A 14898-nucleotide genomic window follows, 5' to 3' on the forward strand; every position below is an offset into this window, starting at 1 on the left:
GTCAAACTCTGTGGTGGGTCTCAACTGCACATGGACATTCAGAGAGGGCACACATGTCAATGATTCCCTACACTACTATGTTATCACGCTCCAATGCAAATAGTCCGGGTAGCCATAATTAGCTGTTTAGGAGTCTTATGGATTGGGGGTAGAAGCTGTTAAGAAGCCTTTGACAGTTTTTAGGGCCTTCCTCTGACACCGCCTGGTATAGAGGTCCTGGATGGCAGGAAGCTTGGCCACAGTGATGTACTGGGCCGTACGCACTACCCTCTGTAGTGGCTTACGGTTGGAGAACGAGCAGTTGCCATACCAGTCGATGATGCAACCAGTCAGGATGCTCTCGATGGTGCAGCTGTGGAACTTTTTGAGGATCTGAGGACCCATGCCAAATCACTAGTGGAATGAAAAACAGTTATTTCATTTCAGCGCCTAGATTAGATATCTCTAAACTTACAAAAAAAGAATGCAGATTTGAAACTGCAGTAAAAGTGCAGTAACTGCAGTCGACTGTGGTATTTTGGACGCAGTAATTGCAGAATAACTGCAGTGTACTGGAGTTGAACTGCAATTATACTGCACTGTAACTGCAGTTACACTGCAAAATTACTGCAGTAAACACAACGGTGTTATTTTGGACGCAGTATTTGCAGCACACTACAGTTACAGTGAGGGAAAAAAGTATTTGATCCCCTGCTGATTTTGTACGTTTGCCCACTGACAAAGAAATGATCAGTCTATAATTTTAATGGTAGGTTTATTTGAACAGTGAGAGACAGAATAACAACAACAAAAAGCAGAAAAACGCATGTCAAAAATGTTATAAATTGATTTGCATTTTAATGAGAGAAATAAGTATTTGACCCCCTCTCAATCAGAAAGATTTCTGGCTCCCAGGTGTCTTTTATACAGGTAACGAGCTGAGATTAGGAGCACACTCTTAAAGAGAATGCTTCTAATCTCATCTTGTTACCTGTATAAAAGACACCTGTCCACAGAAGCAATCAATCAATAAGATTCCAAACTCTCCACCATGGCCAAGACCAAAGAGCTCTCCAATGATGTCAGGGACAAGATTGTAGACCTACACAAGGCTGGAATGGGCTACAAGACCATCGCCAAGCAGCTTGGTGAGAAGGTGACAACAGTTGGTGCGATTATTCTCAAATGGAAGAAACACAAAATAACTGTCAATCTCCCTCGGCCTGGGGCTCCATGCAAGATCTCACCTCGTATAGTTGCAATGATCATGAGAACGGAATCAGCCCAGAACTACACGGGAGGATCTTGTCAATGATCTCAAGGAAGCTAGGACCATAGTCACCAAGAAAACTATTGGTAACACACTACGCCGTGAAGGACTGAAATCCTGCAGCGCCCGCAAGGTCCCCCTGCTCAAGAAAGCATATATACATGCCCGTCTGAAGTTTGCCAATGAACATCTGAATGATTCAGAGGAGAACTGGGTGAAAGTGTTGTGGTCAGATGAGATCAAAAGGGAGCTCTTTGGCATCAACTCAACTCGCCGTGTTTGGAGGAGGAGGAATGCTGCCTATGACCCCAAGAACACCATCCCCACCGTCAAACATGGAGGTGGAAACATTATGCTTTGGGGGTGTTTTTCTGCTTAGGGGACAGGACAACTTCACCGCATCAAAGGGACGATGGACGGGGCCATGTACCGTCAAATCTTGGGTGAGAACCTCCTTCCCTCAGCCAGGGCATTGAAAATGGGTCGTGGATGGGTATTCCAGCATGACAATGACCCAAAACACACGGCCAAGGCAACAAAGGAGTGGCTCAAGAAGAAGCACATTAAGGTCCTGGAGTGGCCTAGCCAGTCTCCAGACCTTAATCCCATAGAAAATCTGTGGAGGGAGCTGAAGATTCGAGTTGCCAAACGTCAGCCTCGAAACCTTAATGACTTGGAGAAGATCTGCAAAGAGGAGTGGAACAAAATCCCTCCTGAGATGTGTGCAAACCTGGTGGCCAACTACAAGAAACGTCTGACCTCTGTGATTGCCAACAAGGGTTTTGCCACCAAGTACTAAGTCATATTTTGCAGAGGGGTCAAATACTTATTTCCCTCATTAAAATGCAAATCAATTTATAAAATTTTTGACATGCGTTTTTCTGGATTTCTTTGTTGTTATTCTGTCTCTCACTGTTCAAATAAACCTACCATAAAAATTATAGACTGATCATTTCTCTGTCAGTGGGCAAACGTACAAAATCAGCAGGGGATCAAATACTAACAGCATTTTTTTTTGGTAAGGGTATTTTCGATTTACACTGTAATTTTAGAATTCTTATTATCTCTGCACAAGAAATAACTCTGGTTTTATTCTGTGTTATGGACACTTAATGTGAGTGCTGTATCTGTTCCTATCTACAGGCTGATGTTTTCCTCTCTACAGGCTTGTGTGTATTGGGTGGCAGGTAGCCTAGTGGTTAAGAGTGTTGGGCAAGTAACCGAAAGGTTGCTGGTTTAAATCCCTGAGCCGACTAGGTGACAAATCTGTCGATGTGCCCTTGAGCAAGGCACTTAACCCTAATTGCTCCTGTAAGTCGCTCTGGATAAGGGTGTCTGCTAAATTACGTAAATGTACTGTATTTGAAGTGCTATACATAACGTACCTGTTGTTCTTCTCCCTCCTCAGGCTGATGCTAAGATGGTGTGTGACGTGGTGAGTCGTATGGAGGACACTGAGCCCTACTCTCCTGAGCTCCTGGGGGCTATGACCCGCCTGTGGTCGGACTCCGGCATCCAGGAGTGCTTCAACCGCGCCCGAGAATACCAGCTCAATGACTCTTCCCAATAGTGAGTACTACTCTACCTCTGCTGACCCCCACAGGAGGACCTAGTGCTGCAGGATCAATACAACTCTCATTACTTTGCTCCAGTCAATGATAGTGTTTATGGATCACACATACATAAACATCATCCACTTACTACATTCATTGATATCCATGTGTCATTAGTCATATACAACAAATATGAAGCAACTATTTTGTGTTTTATAGACAAAGTGGTTTATGAGGCCCAAAGTGAATTGGTAAATTTCTGTGCTAGGTTGATGTAAATCAATTGGTATCAAACACTTATGTATGATCAGGGCCTAAAATTAACAACCGCCACCCGCCAAATGAAAACGCGTGTAGATTTTGACATTGGCGGGTAAGATGTCTATTTCACCAGTCACGTTGGCGGGTGGTCAGGTCTCCACAGTGCGAGCATTTCACTTGCATCTGTGAATAAAAATAGTCAAGTATGATGACATTTATAGCAAAATAAATACTGCAGTAACTGTTTTCAAAGTATTTCTGCCGTTTTCTTTCATAGCTGGTAAATTCATCGCACAAAGTCAAAGAACTACGAATCCTATAGCCTATCCCACCTCGCGCTTCAACACTGCCTGGCAGGGGACTGTGCGCACGTGAAAAGCTGAGTGAAAGATTCATTTTTAGGTGCACTGCGCACAGGCATAAAAGTCGGTCTAATTTACTTGAAACTAAAGTCTACTGAAGTGAAACTTTGTCCTTGTGTTTCTTGGCTATTTACATTGTTTTGTTCACAAGCTAGGTTGTTTTTCAATGTTTGAGTTTCAACTGCTAGGGAAGAAAAGACAAGGCAGCTACTAGTAAGGGGCTTCAGTCCAAACTCAAAGTAGACAGCCCTCGGCCCTAAACCCTCAGCCCTTGAATAATGTTTTACATCTGAGTGTACCTTAAATGTCCTTTGCCCAAGCAAGGGAGAGTGATGTTTGGAGAGGCAACGTCCTTGTTGGAAATCTTGAAGTTGAGCTTAAAAACAACCAACCTATAGCTATTAATGTACCTAGCTAGCTAACGTAGCTAGCTAGCAATCCTGTAAGGTAGCTAGCTACCCATAGCTGGCAAGCTAGTTTTATAGTTTGGTCATTTATTCCAATACATTTCAGAATTCCCCAAAATATGTTTATGAAGCTACCTTCGTTTTATAGGGTCCGCACTACGAGACTAAGCCAATTTGCCAACGCTAAAATCAATTAAATGTATATATCTTTTTTAACAAGCTAGCATTATAATGTTGTCTGACATGCCGAAAATGCAGCCGTGTTGATAAAAGTTGACACTTCGCAGCCACTGGAGTTTGACACGTGACTACAGTTTGCATTGAATTGTGGGTCATATCAACTCCACAAGTGATCAAAGTTCTTCACTCGCTCTGTCGAGCTAAATCGAGGGCCGAGGGGGCAACGTTTGTGAATTGGACCACTTAAGATGGCAATCAAACCGCATTCGGTTTCGACGGTGATTCCCCCAAGAGAAAGTGGCTAGTGCGAGGGCTGAGGGGGTAAAAATTATGGGTTTGGACTGCAGCTACGCTCTCAATCTCACAGGCACAAACATGACTTGAGTCACGCTACCACGGTATCCTCCCACCCTTAAAGGGGCAGGTGAAAATGTTTGTCTCATCTGTGATATTTTGGTTAAAAGACTCAGGTCATAAAATATTAAATGAAATTAAACAAAATACCACATTACTTCTTACTAGTAATAGATTTATTGTTTTTAGAAACATTACAAAGCATGCTCATCTGTTTATTTGTGTTTTGTTGGTGTAATTTTAGCAAGACGTTTTTTTTAATTTTGGCTGGTAAAATATCTGAGTTGTTGGTAGATTTTTTAATCTACCTGCCACAGTGGCTGGTGGACCAAAAAGTAAATTTTAGGCCCTGTGTCTGACTTATTTGTGCACTTACACAACAACCCCAGCAGGACCTTGGTCAGCCCCCAGACATGACTTATTCATTCTCCACCTGGTGTGGCCATCTTCTCATCCACCCCATCCTCTTTCCACCATCCCAGCGAACACAATATCAATTAATACTGCATTAAAGGAAAAATCCACCCAAAACCACTCATTCCTATAATTTACAGTGTTACATAACACTAATATGTGAGAACAATATTTTTTGGAACAAATGTTTCATTTTGTCATTATAATAAGGTTGGTAGCGACGTGAAAATTGTTGTGGAAATCTGTTGCAGCTCAAGTCGACTACAAAACCCACAATGCAATTCTGTCTCTATGGACTGGCTAGCAAACGTAGCTACACACAATAATACCAAAGTCAGTAGCTAGTTAGCTGTAAAATCGCCTAAACAAGCTGCGCTATCAATTTAGGAGTCTACAATCTCACCATGTTCAACCTGTATGTGCCTCACAGAGTGGAGTCTGGCATTTGCAATGGCACCATGCAATGCACCCTGGACTGAAGAGGCAGACAAATAGGAGAAATGTGTAAAGGCGTCAGCATGCTTCAGTTCGGCTGGTGGCTAGCCAAAGTCGCCTAGGCGAACCGAACGAGTGTATTCGCATACTACTTAAAAGACCTTTGCTTGAAAAACGAAAATAAAGTGGCAATAGTACTGTTTGTCCATTTTGAGACGCCATAGCCAGTAAACACTTCCTCAAAATAGTCAGAATGAATCTAAGATAACTTAAGAAATCTTTGTTGTGTGCACGAAAACGAGTCTCTCATTAAATGACAACAAAGGCTTTACTGAAGAATTCCTACTGTTGACCAGTCACCGACAAAGGGGCATAGACTTGGGCTACCGACTTGGGCTTGCCCCAAAAAATATATTGTGTGCCCAAACAACCCCAAAAAACCTTACTGAAGTCCTAAAGTGTTTCGGCTGGGAAGCATGCGGACGACATTAGAACCTCTGTTAAATTACACATTTCATGGCTAGCTGTGCCACTAGAGATCCTGGTTCGAGTCCAGGCTCTGTCGCAGCCGGCTGTGACCGGGAGACCCATGGGGCGTCGCACAATTGGATATTCTTGTCCCATCGCGCACTAGTGACTCCTGTGGCTGGCTGGGCGCAGTGCACGCTGACACAGTCGCCAGGTGTATGGTGTTTCCTCCGACACATTGTGTCAAGAAGCAGTGCGGCTCGGCTGGGTTGTATTTCGGAGGACGCATGTCTCGACCTTCGCCTCTCCCGAGTCCGTACGGGAGTTGCAGCGATGGGACAAGACTGTAACTACCAATTGGATCCCACGAAATTGGGGAGAAAAAAGGGTTTAAAAATAACACTAAGAAAATACCCAAAAAAAGACAAATACAAAATTAGACATTTCTTGAGGTAGGAATATCGCAAAAATATGATCAATGGCTCATTCAAGAGACGACAACCTACCGCATTATGACAACCGCCAGTATTGAAATCTGACATGTACGATGGACGTTTTTGCAATCTAAAAGTCGTATTCCTATTAATTTCCAGTGCGGCTTTATCTCAGTGCTACGTCATACCGGCCAAATTTCTGCCTGCTTTAACGGCGATATCTCAGATACACATGAAAACATGTATTGACCCAGGGAATCGATAGAACATCGCTCAGAGATGCACAAAAACAATATAACATTCAAAATGGATTAATCTTTACTTTAAGTACAAAGAATCAAACATTCAAAGGCAGATGTCTTTATGAGTGTGGTGGTTCAGTAAGTAAATAATCTCAGGGTTGGGGAGTAACGGATGACATGTAATCCGTTACAAGTAACTGATTACATTGTTTTTACTGTAATCTGTTACGTTACCAGCAAAACTATGGTAATCAGATAACAGATACTTTTGAAAAACTAGATGATTACTTCTAGGATTACTCTTAATTTCAGAAAATTATTTGACACCTTTCTGTTTTCTCAATGACATTCAAATCAGCATTGAAAAAAGGCACAAGTTTAAGTTTGTTTCCGCCTAAGCGAGTCTGACCACAAATCAGAGACCACTATGATGACACACCAAATGTGTTTGATGGATTGCGGGAAAAGAGCAGGAATAGGCTTTTGTAGGCTACAGTCCAAGCTATGTCTTCCAATGGTGCAACTGCTGTAGGCATCCAAAGATTATCCAACTTGAATAAACGCTTGGAGGTAAGAACGACAGCAGTGATGTAGCCTGCAGGCAGTGCGATATGGATATCACTTATTATTGATGCCTACATAGCGCATTGATTTGAATCACACTACTGCTCTCTCATTTACCTATTTGCGCCTTACTGATTGTGTTTGTTGTGGATGGCTGTTAACCCAATAATGGTTGAATTGAAGAAGCTTAAGCTGCGATTGTTTTTGCGACCAATGAACAGCCAGTTAAAAATGCACTCCTGCTAGAGCTGCATAGTGCATATCCCAATCTTGAAAAAAAAAAATTAACTGTTTGAGGGAGTTCCTCCCTTCTAAACTCCTCCGTGGTATTGTGCTCCATACTGTCAAAAACACGTTTCATTTAAGAAGACCACGAGTAGGGCTTTTATTGCTCAATCTCATTCGTGCTGATTCAAAATAAATGTCCATAGTCCTAACGGACACATGCTCAAACTCGCACACTTTTGATAGACTTGAACAGCTGCAAATTATCGAGATATCAAAGTGTCACCAACAAAAACGTAAACAATAGGCCTAGAGCAAATGCAGCATATGGCATCAATACATTTTTCACATGCAAATAGCACTTGGGGTTCAAAGCATGCCATTCCATGAGAGCAGCATTTATTTTTCAACTCAACGCAATGAACCCAATCAGTCCTCCATGACAACAAAATAAACAACAGAGTAGGCTAATAAGTCCTTAGCTGACTAAACTCAACTCCATGGTAGTCAGCTAATGTCCTTAGTTTTTGGGTTATGCTCATGTAAAACAATTAGGCTAATCTATATTTCCATATTTCCATGTCCTATTCTTGAAGATCAAGGAGTATTAAATTATTGGAATTACTGGAAATCTTAGACTTTGGTTTTTAATGTAAAGATATAGCCTAATTGTATTATCTGTAGTAGAAAGCAATGGGTTAGAAGAAGCCTACTGTACATAAACAACCCATAAAGCAAAATGCAACATCCATTTATGGCCAGCTATGTAAACTCTAACATTGATTTATCCTGCAATAGATGTCATTCAATTGGTAATATTCATTTTTGTCTTCTTCTAATGCCTTAAGGGGAAAGTAATCTAAAAGTAACAAAGTAATCAGATTACATTACAGAGCTTGGGTAATCCAAAAGTTATGTTACTGATTACAATTTTGGACAGGTAACTGTAACGGATTACTTTTAGAAAGTAACCTACCCAACCCTGAGGACGGGTGTGGAGAACAACCGCGTGTAGCGCAGCAGTGATACACCGTGACAGTGTAGACAGGAGCAGGACAGCGAGAGAATGATTAAAGGACATAGCCTGTAAGTCGCTCTGGATAAGAGCGTCTGCTAAATGACTAAAATGTAAATGTAAAATAGCCAGTAGCGAGTTGCTCAGCTCCTCTGAGGTGGCTTAAGCCCATAGTATTGCATTCCTGAGAAAATTCATTTTCTTTCCATCCACAATATATTAGTGTGTCCTGCAAAAGGTCACGAAACACATTTATTTCACATTTACATGGAACTCAATTAATTGTGTTGTAAATGTCATAGCATTTAGGAATGATGTTTGATTACTGGTAGTCCAGTATTTCGCCCAGGAACTTGACACACCATGCAGAACTTGACATGTCTGGCACGATCATGTTATCTTAGATAAGATTCGGTTTTGTCCGGATCTACATTATAGAAACGTTGCATAACACTTTGAGGTGTATATGTCTATCAATGTCTTTTGATGTATGAAAGCAGCCCATATGACATGTAGATTTAAGAGTCATGGCACCCAGAGCAGTCTCTCTCGCTCTCTCTCTCTCTGTCTCTCTCTCTCGCTCTCTCTCTCGCTCTCTCTCTCTCTCTCTCTCTCTCTCTCTCTCAATTTAAGGGCTTTATTGGCATGGGAAACATATGTTTACATTGCCAAAGCAGGTGAAATAGCTAATAAATAAAAGTGAAATAAACAATAAATTAACAGTAAACATTACACTCACAAAAGTTACAAAAGAATGAAGACATTTCAAATGTCATATTATGTCTATATACAGTGTTGTAATGATGTGCAAATAGTTAAAGTACAAAAGGGAAAATAAATAAACATAAATATAGGTTGTATTTACAATACATTTACATTTACATTTTAGTCATTTAGCAGACGCTCTTATCCAGAGCGACTTACAGGAGCAATTAGGGTTAAGTGCCTTGCTCAAGGGCACATTTACGTCATTTAGCAGACGCTCTTATCCAGAGCGACTCACCAATTGGTGCGTTCACCCTATAGCCAGTGGGATAACCACTTTACAATTTTGGGGGGGGTAGAAGGATTACTTTATCCTATCCCAGGTATTCCTTAAAGAGGTGGGGTTTCAAATGCCTCCGGAAGGTGGTGAGTGACTCCGCTGTCCTGGCGTCGTGAGGGAGCTTGTTCCACCATTGGGGTGCCAGAGCAGCGAACAGTTTTGACTGGGCTGAGCGGGAACTATGCTTCCGCAGAGGAAGGGGAGCCAGCAGGCCAGAGGTGGATGAACGCAATGCCCTCGTTTGGGTGTAGGGACTGATCAGAGCCCGAAGGTACAGAGGTGCCGTTCCCCTCACTGCTCCATAGGCAAGCACCATGGTCTTGTAGCGGATGCGAGCTTCAACTGGAAGCCAGTGGAGTGTGCGGAGGAGGGGGGTGACGTGAGAGAACTTGGAAAGGTTGAACACCAGACGGGCTGCGGCATTCTGGATGAGTTGTAGGGGTTTAATGGCACAGGCAGGGAGGCCAGCCAACAGCGAGTTGCAGTAGTCCAGACGGGAGATGACAAGTGCCTGGATTAGGACCTGTGCCGCTTCCTGTGTAAGGCAGGGTCGTACTCTCCGAATGTTGTAGAGCATGAACCTGCAGGAGCGGGTCACCGCCTTGATGTTGGCGGAGAACGACAGGGTGTTGTCCAGGGTCACGCCTAGGCTCTTCGCACTCTGGGAGGAGGACACAGCGGAGTTGTCAACCGTGATGGCGAGATCATGGAACGGGCAGTCCTTCCCCGGGAGGAAGAGCAGCTCCGTCTTGCCAGGGTTCAGCTTGAGGTGGTGATCCGTCATCCATACTGATATGTCTGCCAGACATGCAGAGATGCGATTCGCCACCTGGTTATCAGAAGGGGGAAAGGAGAAGATTAGTTGTGTATCGTCAGCGTAGCAATGATAGGAGAGGCCATGTGAGGATATGACAGAGCCAAGTGACTTGGTGTATAGGGAGAAAAGGAGAGGGCCTAGGACTGAGCCCTGGGGGACACCAGTGGTGAGAGCACGTGGTGCGGAGACAGCTTCTCGCCACGCCACTTGGTAGGAGCGACCGGTCAGGTAGGACGCAATCCAGGAGTGAGCCGCGCCGGAGATGCCCAGCTCGGAGAGGGTGGAGAGGAGGATCTGATGGTTCACAGTATCAAAGGCAGCAGACAGGTCTAGAAGGACAAGAGCAGAGGAGAGAGAGTTAGCTTTAGCAGTGCGGAGAGCCTCCGTGACACAGAGAAGAGCAGTCTCAGTTGAATGACCAGTCCTGAAACCTGACTGGTTTGGATCAAGAAGGTCATTCTGAGAGAGATAGCAAGAGAGTTGGCTAAAGACGGCACGCTCAATAGTTTTGGAAAGAAAAGAAAGAAGGGATACTGGTCTGTAGTTGTTGACATCAGTGGGATCGAGTGTTGGTTTCTTGAGAAGGGGAGCAACTCTCGCTCTCTTGAAGACGGAAGGGACATGGCCAGCGGTCAAGGATGAGTTGATCAGCGAGGTGAGGTAGGGGAGAAGGTCACCGGAGATGGTCTGGAGAAGAGAGGAGGGGATGGGGTCAAGCGGGCAGGTTGTTGGGCGGCCTGCAGTCACAAGTCGCAGGATTTTATCTGGAGAGAGAGGGGAGAAAGAAGTCAAAGCATAGGGTAGGGCAGTGTGAGTAGGACCAGCAGTGTCATTAGACTTAACAAACGAGGATCGAATGTCGTCAACCTTCTTTTCAAAGTGGTTGACGAAGTCATCCACAGAGAGAGAGGAGGGGGGGGCGGGGGGGGGGAGGATTCAGGAGGGAGGAAAATGTGGCAAAGAGCTTCCTAGGGTTAGAGGCAGATGCTTGGAATTTAGAGTGGTAGAAAGTGGCCTTAGCAGCAGAAACAGATGAAGAAAATGTAGAGAGGAGGGAGTGAAAAGATGCCAGGTCGGCAGGGAGTTTAGTTTTCTTCCATTTCCGCTCCGCTGCCCGGAGCTCTGTTCTGTGAGCTCGCAATGAGTCATCAAGCCACGGAGCTGGAGGGGAGGACCGAGCCGGCCGGGAGGATAGGGGACACAGAGAGTCAAAGGATGCAGAAAGGGAGGAGAGGAGGGTTGAGGAGGCAGAATCAGGAGATTGGAGGGAGAAGGATTGAGCAGAGGGAAGAGATGATAGGATGGAAGAGGAGAGAGTAGTGGGAGAGAGAGAGCGAAGGTTGCGGCGGCGCATTACCATCTGTGTAGGGGCAGAGTGAGTAGTGTGGGAGGAGAGCGAGAGAGAAAAGGAAACAAAGTAGTGGTCGGAGACATGGAGGGGAGTTGCAGTGAGATTAGTAGAAGAGCAGCATCTAGTAAAGATGAGGTCAAGCGTATTGCCTGCCTTGTGAGTAGGGGGGGACGGTGAGAGGGTGAGGTCAAAAGAGGAGAGAAGTGGAAAGAAGGAGGCAGAGAGAAATGAGTCAAATGTGGACATAGGGAGGTTGAAATCCCCCAAAACTGTGAGGGGTGAGCCATCCTCAGGAAAGGAACTTATCAAGGCGTCAAGCTCATTGATGAACTCTCCAAGGGAACCTGGAGGGCGATAGATGACAAGGATATTAAGCTTAAATGGGCTAGTGACTGTGACAGCATGGAATTCAAATGAGGAGATAGACAGATGGGTTAGGGGAAAAATTGAGAATGTCCACTTGGGAGAGATGAGGATTCCTGTGCCACCACCCCTCTGACCAGATGCTCTCGGGGTATGCGAGAACACATGGTCAGATGAGGAGAGAGCAGTAGGAGTAGCCGTGTTTTCAGTGGTAATCCATGTTTCCGTCAGCGCCAGGAAGTCGAGGGACTGGAGATTAGCATAGGCTGGGATGAAGTCAGCTTTGTTGGCAGCAGAACGGCAGTTCCAGAGGCTGCCTGAGACCTGGAACTCCAGGTGTGGGGTGCGTGCAGGGACCACCAGGTTAGAGAGGCAGCAGCCACGCGGTGTGGGGCGTTTGTGTAGCCTGTGCGGAGAGGAGAGAACAGGGATAGGCAGAGGCATAGTTGACAGGCTGCAACAGATGGCTACAATAATGCAGAGGAGATCGGGATGAAATGAACTGAACATCAGGGAAAGGAGAGAGCAGGCCTCCCTCACCAAAAAAATTTATAAATATATAACTCTCCCAACTTCCACCTCAGAAACTATAATTGTTTCACTGAACCACCCGAATAAAACTCTCCCAACTTCCACTTTAGAAATTAGAATTGTTGTAAGCTACAGCAGACTGTTATCAGTAGCTGTAATTAAGTACAGCAGCTACCAACCACCTAACGTTAATGCCTCGGATGAGGTTAGAAAAACAGCTGAATGGTAGCAGCTAGCTGGCTCAATCACAGGTACTCTCAAGCATGAAATAACATTGGAAACAGCTAACCACAGTTGCTAAAAGTTACCGGTAGCTACCCTCTAGCTAGCTAGCTTTGTTGGTCCAGGTAGTGGGTAAGCTAGCCTCGTGCTTCGCCTGGGCTCCGCCGAATAAAAATCCTTACCTACAATAATTACCTACAATAATAACCTACAATAACTACCGGAGTAAGCTACCTATAATACCAAACTACAATACCTACCTACAATCTAAATACATGGTTTAAGCTTAACTCAACACCATATAAGAAGCCAAGCTTACCTTTCATAACGCAGCAATGATTAAACGTTGGGTAGCTAGCACAAAGATATTGTATTTAGCTACCACAGCCTGCTGGTAGTGTTGGCTAGCTAGCAATGGCTACTGTGTTGACTTTGTTTGAAAAACGGCGTCGCTGTGAGCGAATGTAGCTGGCTAAAAGGATATTGTTTTTAGTTGCTACCGTTGCTAATAGCAACTCGCCAGCTAATCCAGGAGGTGAGTTAGCGAGCTAGCTTCGTGCTACATCCGGCACAGCCGAATACAAAAGTAACCTACAATAACTACACAACAGCTACCCGCAACAGCCCACGATGCCTACCTATACTACTTAATAATATACAGCCCACGATGCCTACCTATAGTACCTAACTACAATCTAAATACATAGTTTAAGCCTTACTCGACAAAGCCCAAGCTATGTATAAAGCCAAACTGGCAGACTGCAATCAGTAGCCGAAATTAGGTACAGCAGCTACCGACCACCTAACGTTAATGATAATGAGGTTAGAAAAAACAGCTGAAGGTGGCAGCTAGCTGGCTCAATATGGTGTTTGTTCTTCACTGGTTGCCCTTTTCTTGTGGCAACAGGTCACAAATCTTGCTGTTGTGATTGCACACTGTGGTATTTCACCCAATAGATATGGGAGTTTATCCAAATTGGATTTGTTTTCAAATTCTTTGTGGGTCTGTGCAATCTGAGGGAAATATGTGTCTCTAATATGGTCATACATTTGGCAGGAAGTTAGGAAGTGCAGCTCAGTTTCCACCTCATTTTGTGGGCAGTGTGCACATAGCCTGTCTTCTCTTGAGAGCCAGGTCTGCCTTCGGCGGCCTTTCTCAATAGCAAGGCTATGCTCACTGATTCTGTACATAGTCAAAGATTTCCTTAATTTTGGGACAGTCACAGTGGTCAGGTATTCTGCCACTGTGTACTCTCTGTTTAGGGCCACATAGCATTCTAGTTTGCTCTGTTTTTTGTAAATTCTTTCCAATGTGTCAAGTAATTATCTTTTTGTTTTCTCTTGATTTAGTTGGGTCTAATTGTGTTGCTGTACTGGGGCCATGGTAGTCAGCTAATATCCTTCGTTTTTGGGTTATGCTCATGTAAAACAATTTGGCTAATCTATATTTCCATGTCCTATTCTTGAAGATCAAGGAGTATTAAATTATTGGAATTACTGGAAATCTTAGACTTTGGTTTTTAATGTAAAGATATAGCCTAATTGTATTATCTGTAGTAGAAAGCAATGGGTTAGAAGAAGCCTACTGTACATAAACAACCCATAAAGCAAAATGAAACATCCATTTATGGCCAGCTATGTAAACTCTAACATTGATTTATCCTGCAATAGATGTCATTCAATTGGTAATATTCATTTTTGTCTTCTTCTAATGCCTTAAGGGGAAAGTAATCTAAAAGTAACAAAGTAATCAGATTACATTACAGAGCTTGGGTAATCCAAAAATTATGTTATTGATTACAATTTTGGACAGGTAACTGTAACGGATTACTTTTAGAAAGCAACCTACCCAACCCTGAGGACGGGTGTGGAGAACAACCGCGTGTAGCGCAGCAGTGATACACCGTGACAGTGTAGACAGGAGCAGGACAGCGAGAGAATGATTAAAGGACATAGCCAGTAGCGAGTTGCTCAGCTCCTCTGAGGTGGCTTAAGCCCATAGTATTGCATTCCTGAGAAAATTCATTTTCTTTCCATCCACAATATATTAGTGTGTCCTGCAAAAGGTCACGAAACACATTTATTTCACATTTACATGGAACTCAATTAATTGTGTTGTAAATGTCATAGCATTTAGGAATGATGTTTGATTACTGGTAGTCCAGTATTTCGCCCAGGAACTTGACACACCATGCAGAACTTGACATGTCTGGCACGATCATGTTATCTTAGATAAGATTCGGTTTTGTCCGGATCTACATTATAGAAACGTTGCATAACACTTTGAGGTGGATATGTCTATCAATGTCTTTTGATGTATGAAAGCAGCCCACATGACATGTAGATTTAAGAGTCATGGCACCCAGAGCAGTCTCTCTCGCTCTCTCTCTCTCTGTCTCTCTCTCT

General features: G+C 43.9%; 1 protein-coding gene across 2 annotated transcripts in view; it reads left to right on the plus strand.

Moving 5' to 3' along the window:
• LOC311134775 (guanine nucleotide-binding protein G(o) subunit alpha) overlaps positions 1-14898 on the plus strand; it is a gene marked incomplete at its 3' end in the record, with an annotated part of 162661 nt that overhangs the window by 123920 nt on the left and 23843 nt on the right. For both annotated transcript variants that reach the window (XM_084168555.1, XM_084168556.1), the window contains exon 4: positions 2658-2818. In XM_084168555.1, coding sequence (XP_084024681.1) covers positions 2658-2818 — 161 coding nt within the window. The remainder of the gene's footprint in view (positions 1-2657; positions 2819-14898) is intronic.

This window comes from Coregonus lavaretus (genome assembly GCF_964263955.1).
Source record: "Coregonus lavaretus genome assembly, chromosome: 9".
Classification (NCBI taxonomy): Eukaryota; Metazoa; Chordata; class Actinopteri; order Salmoniformes; family Salmonidae; genus Coregonus; species Coregonus lavaretus.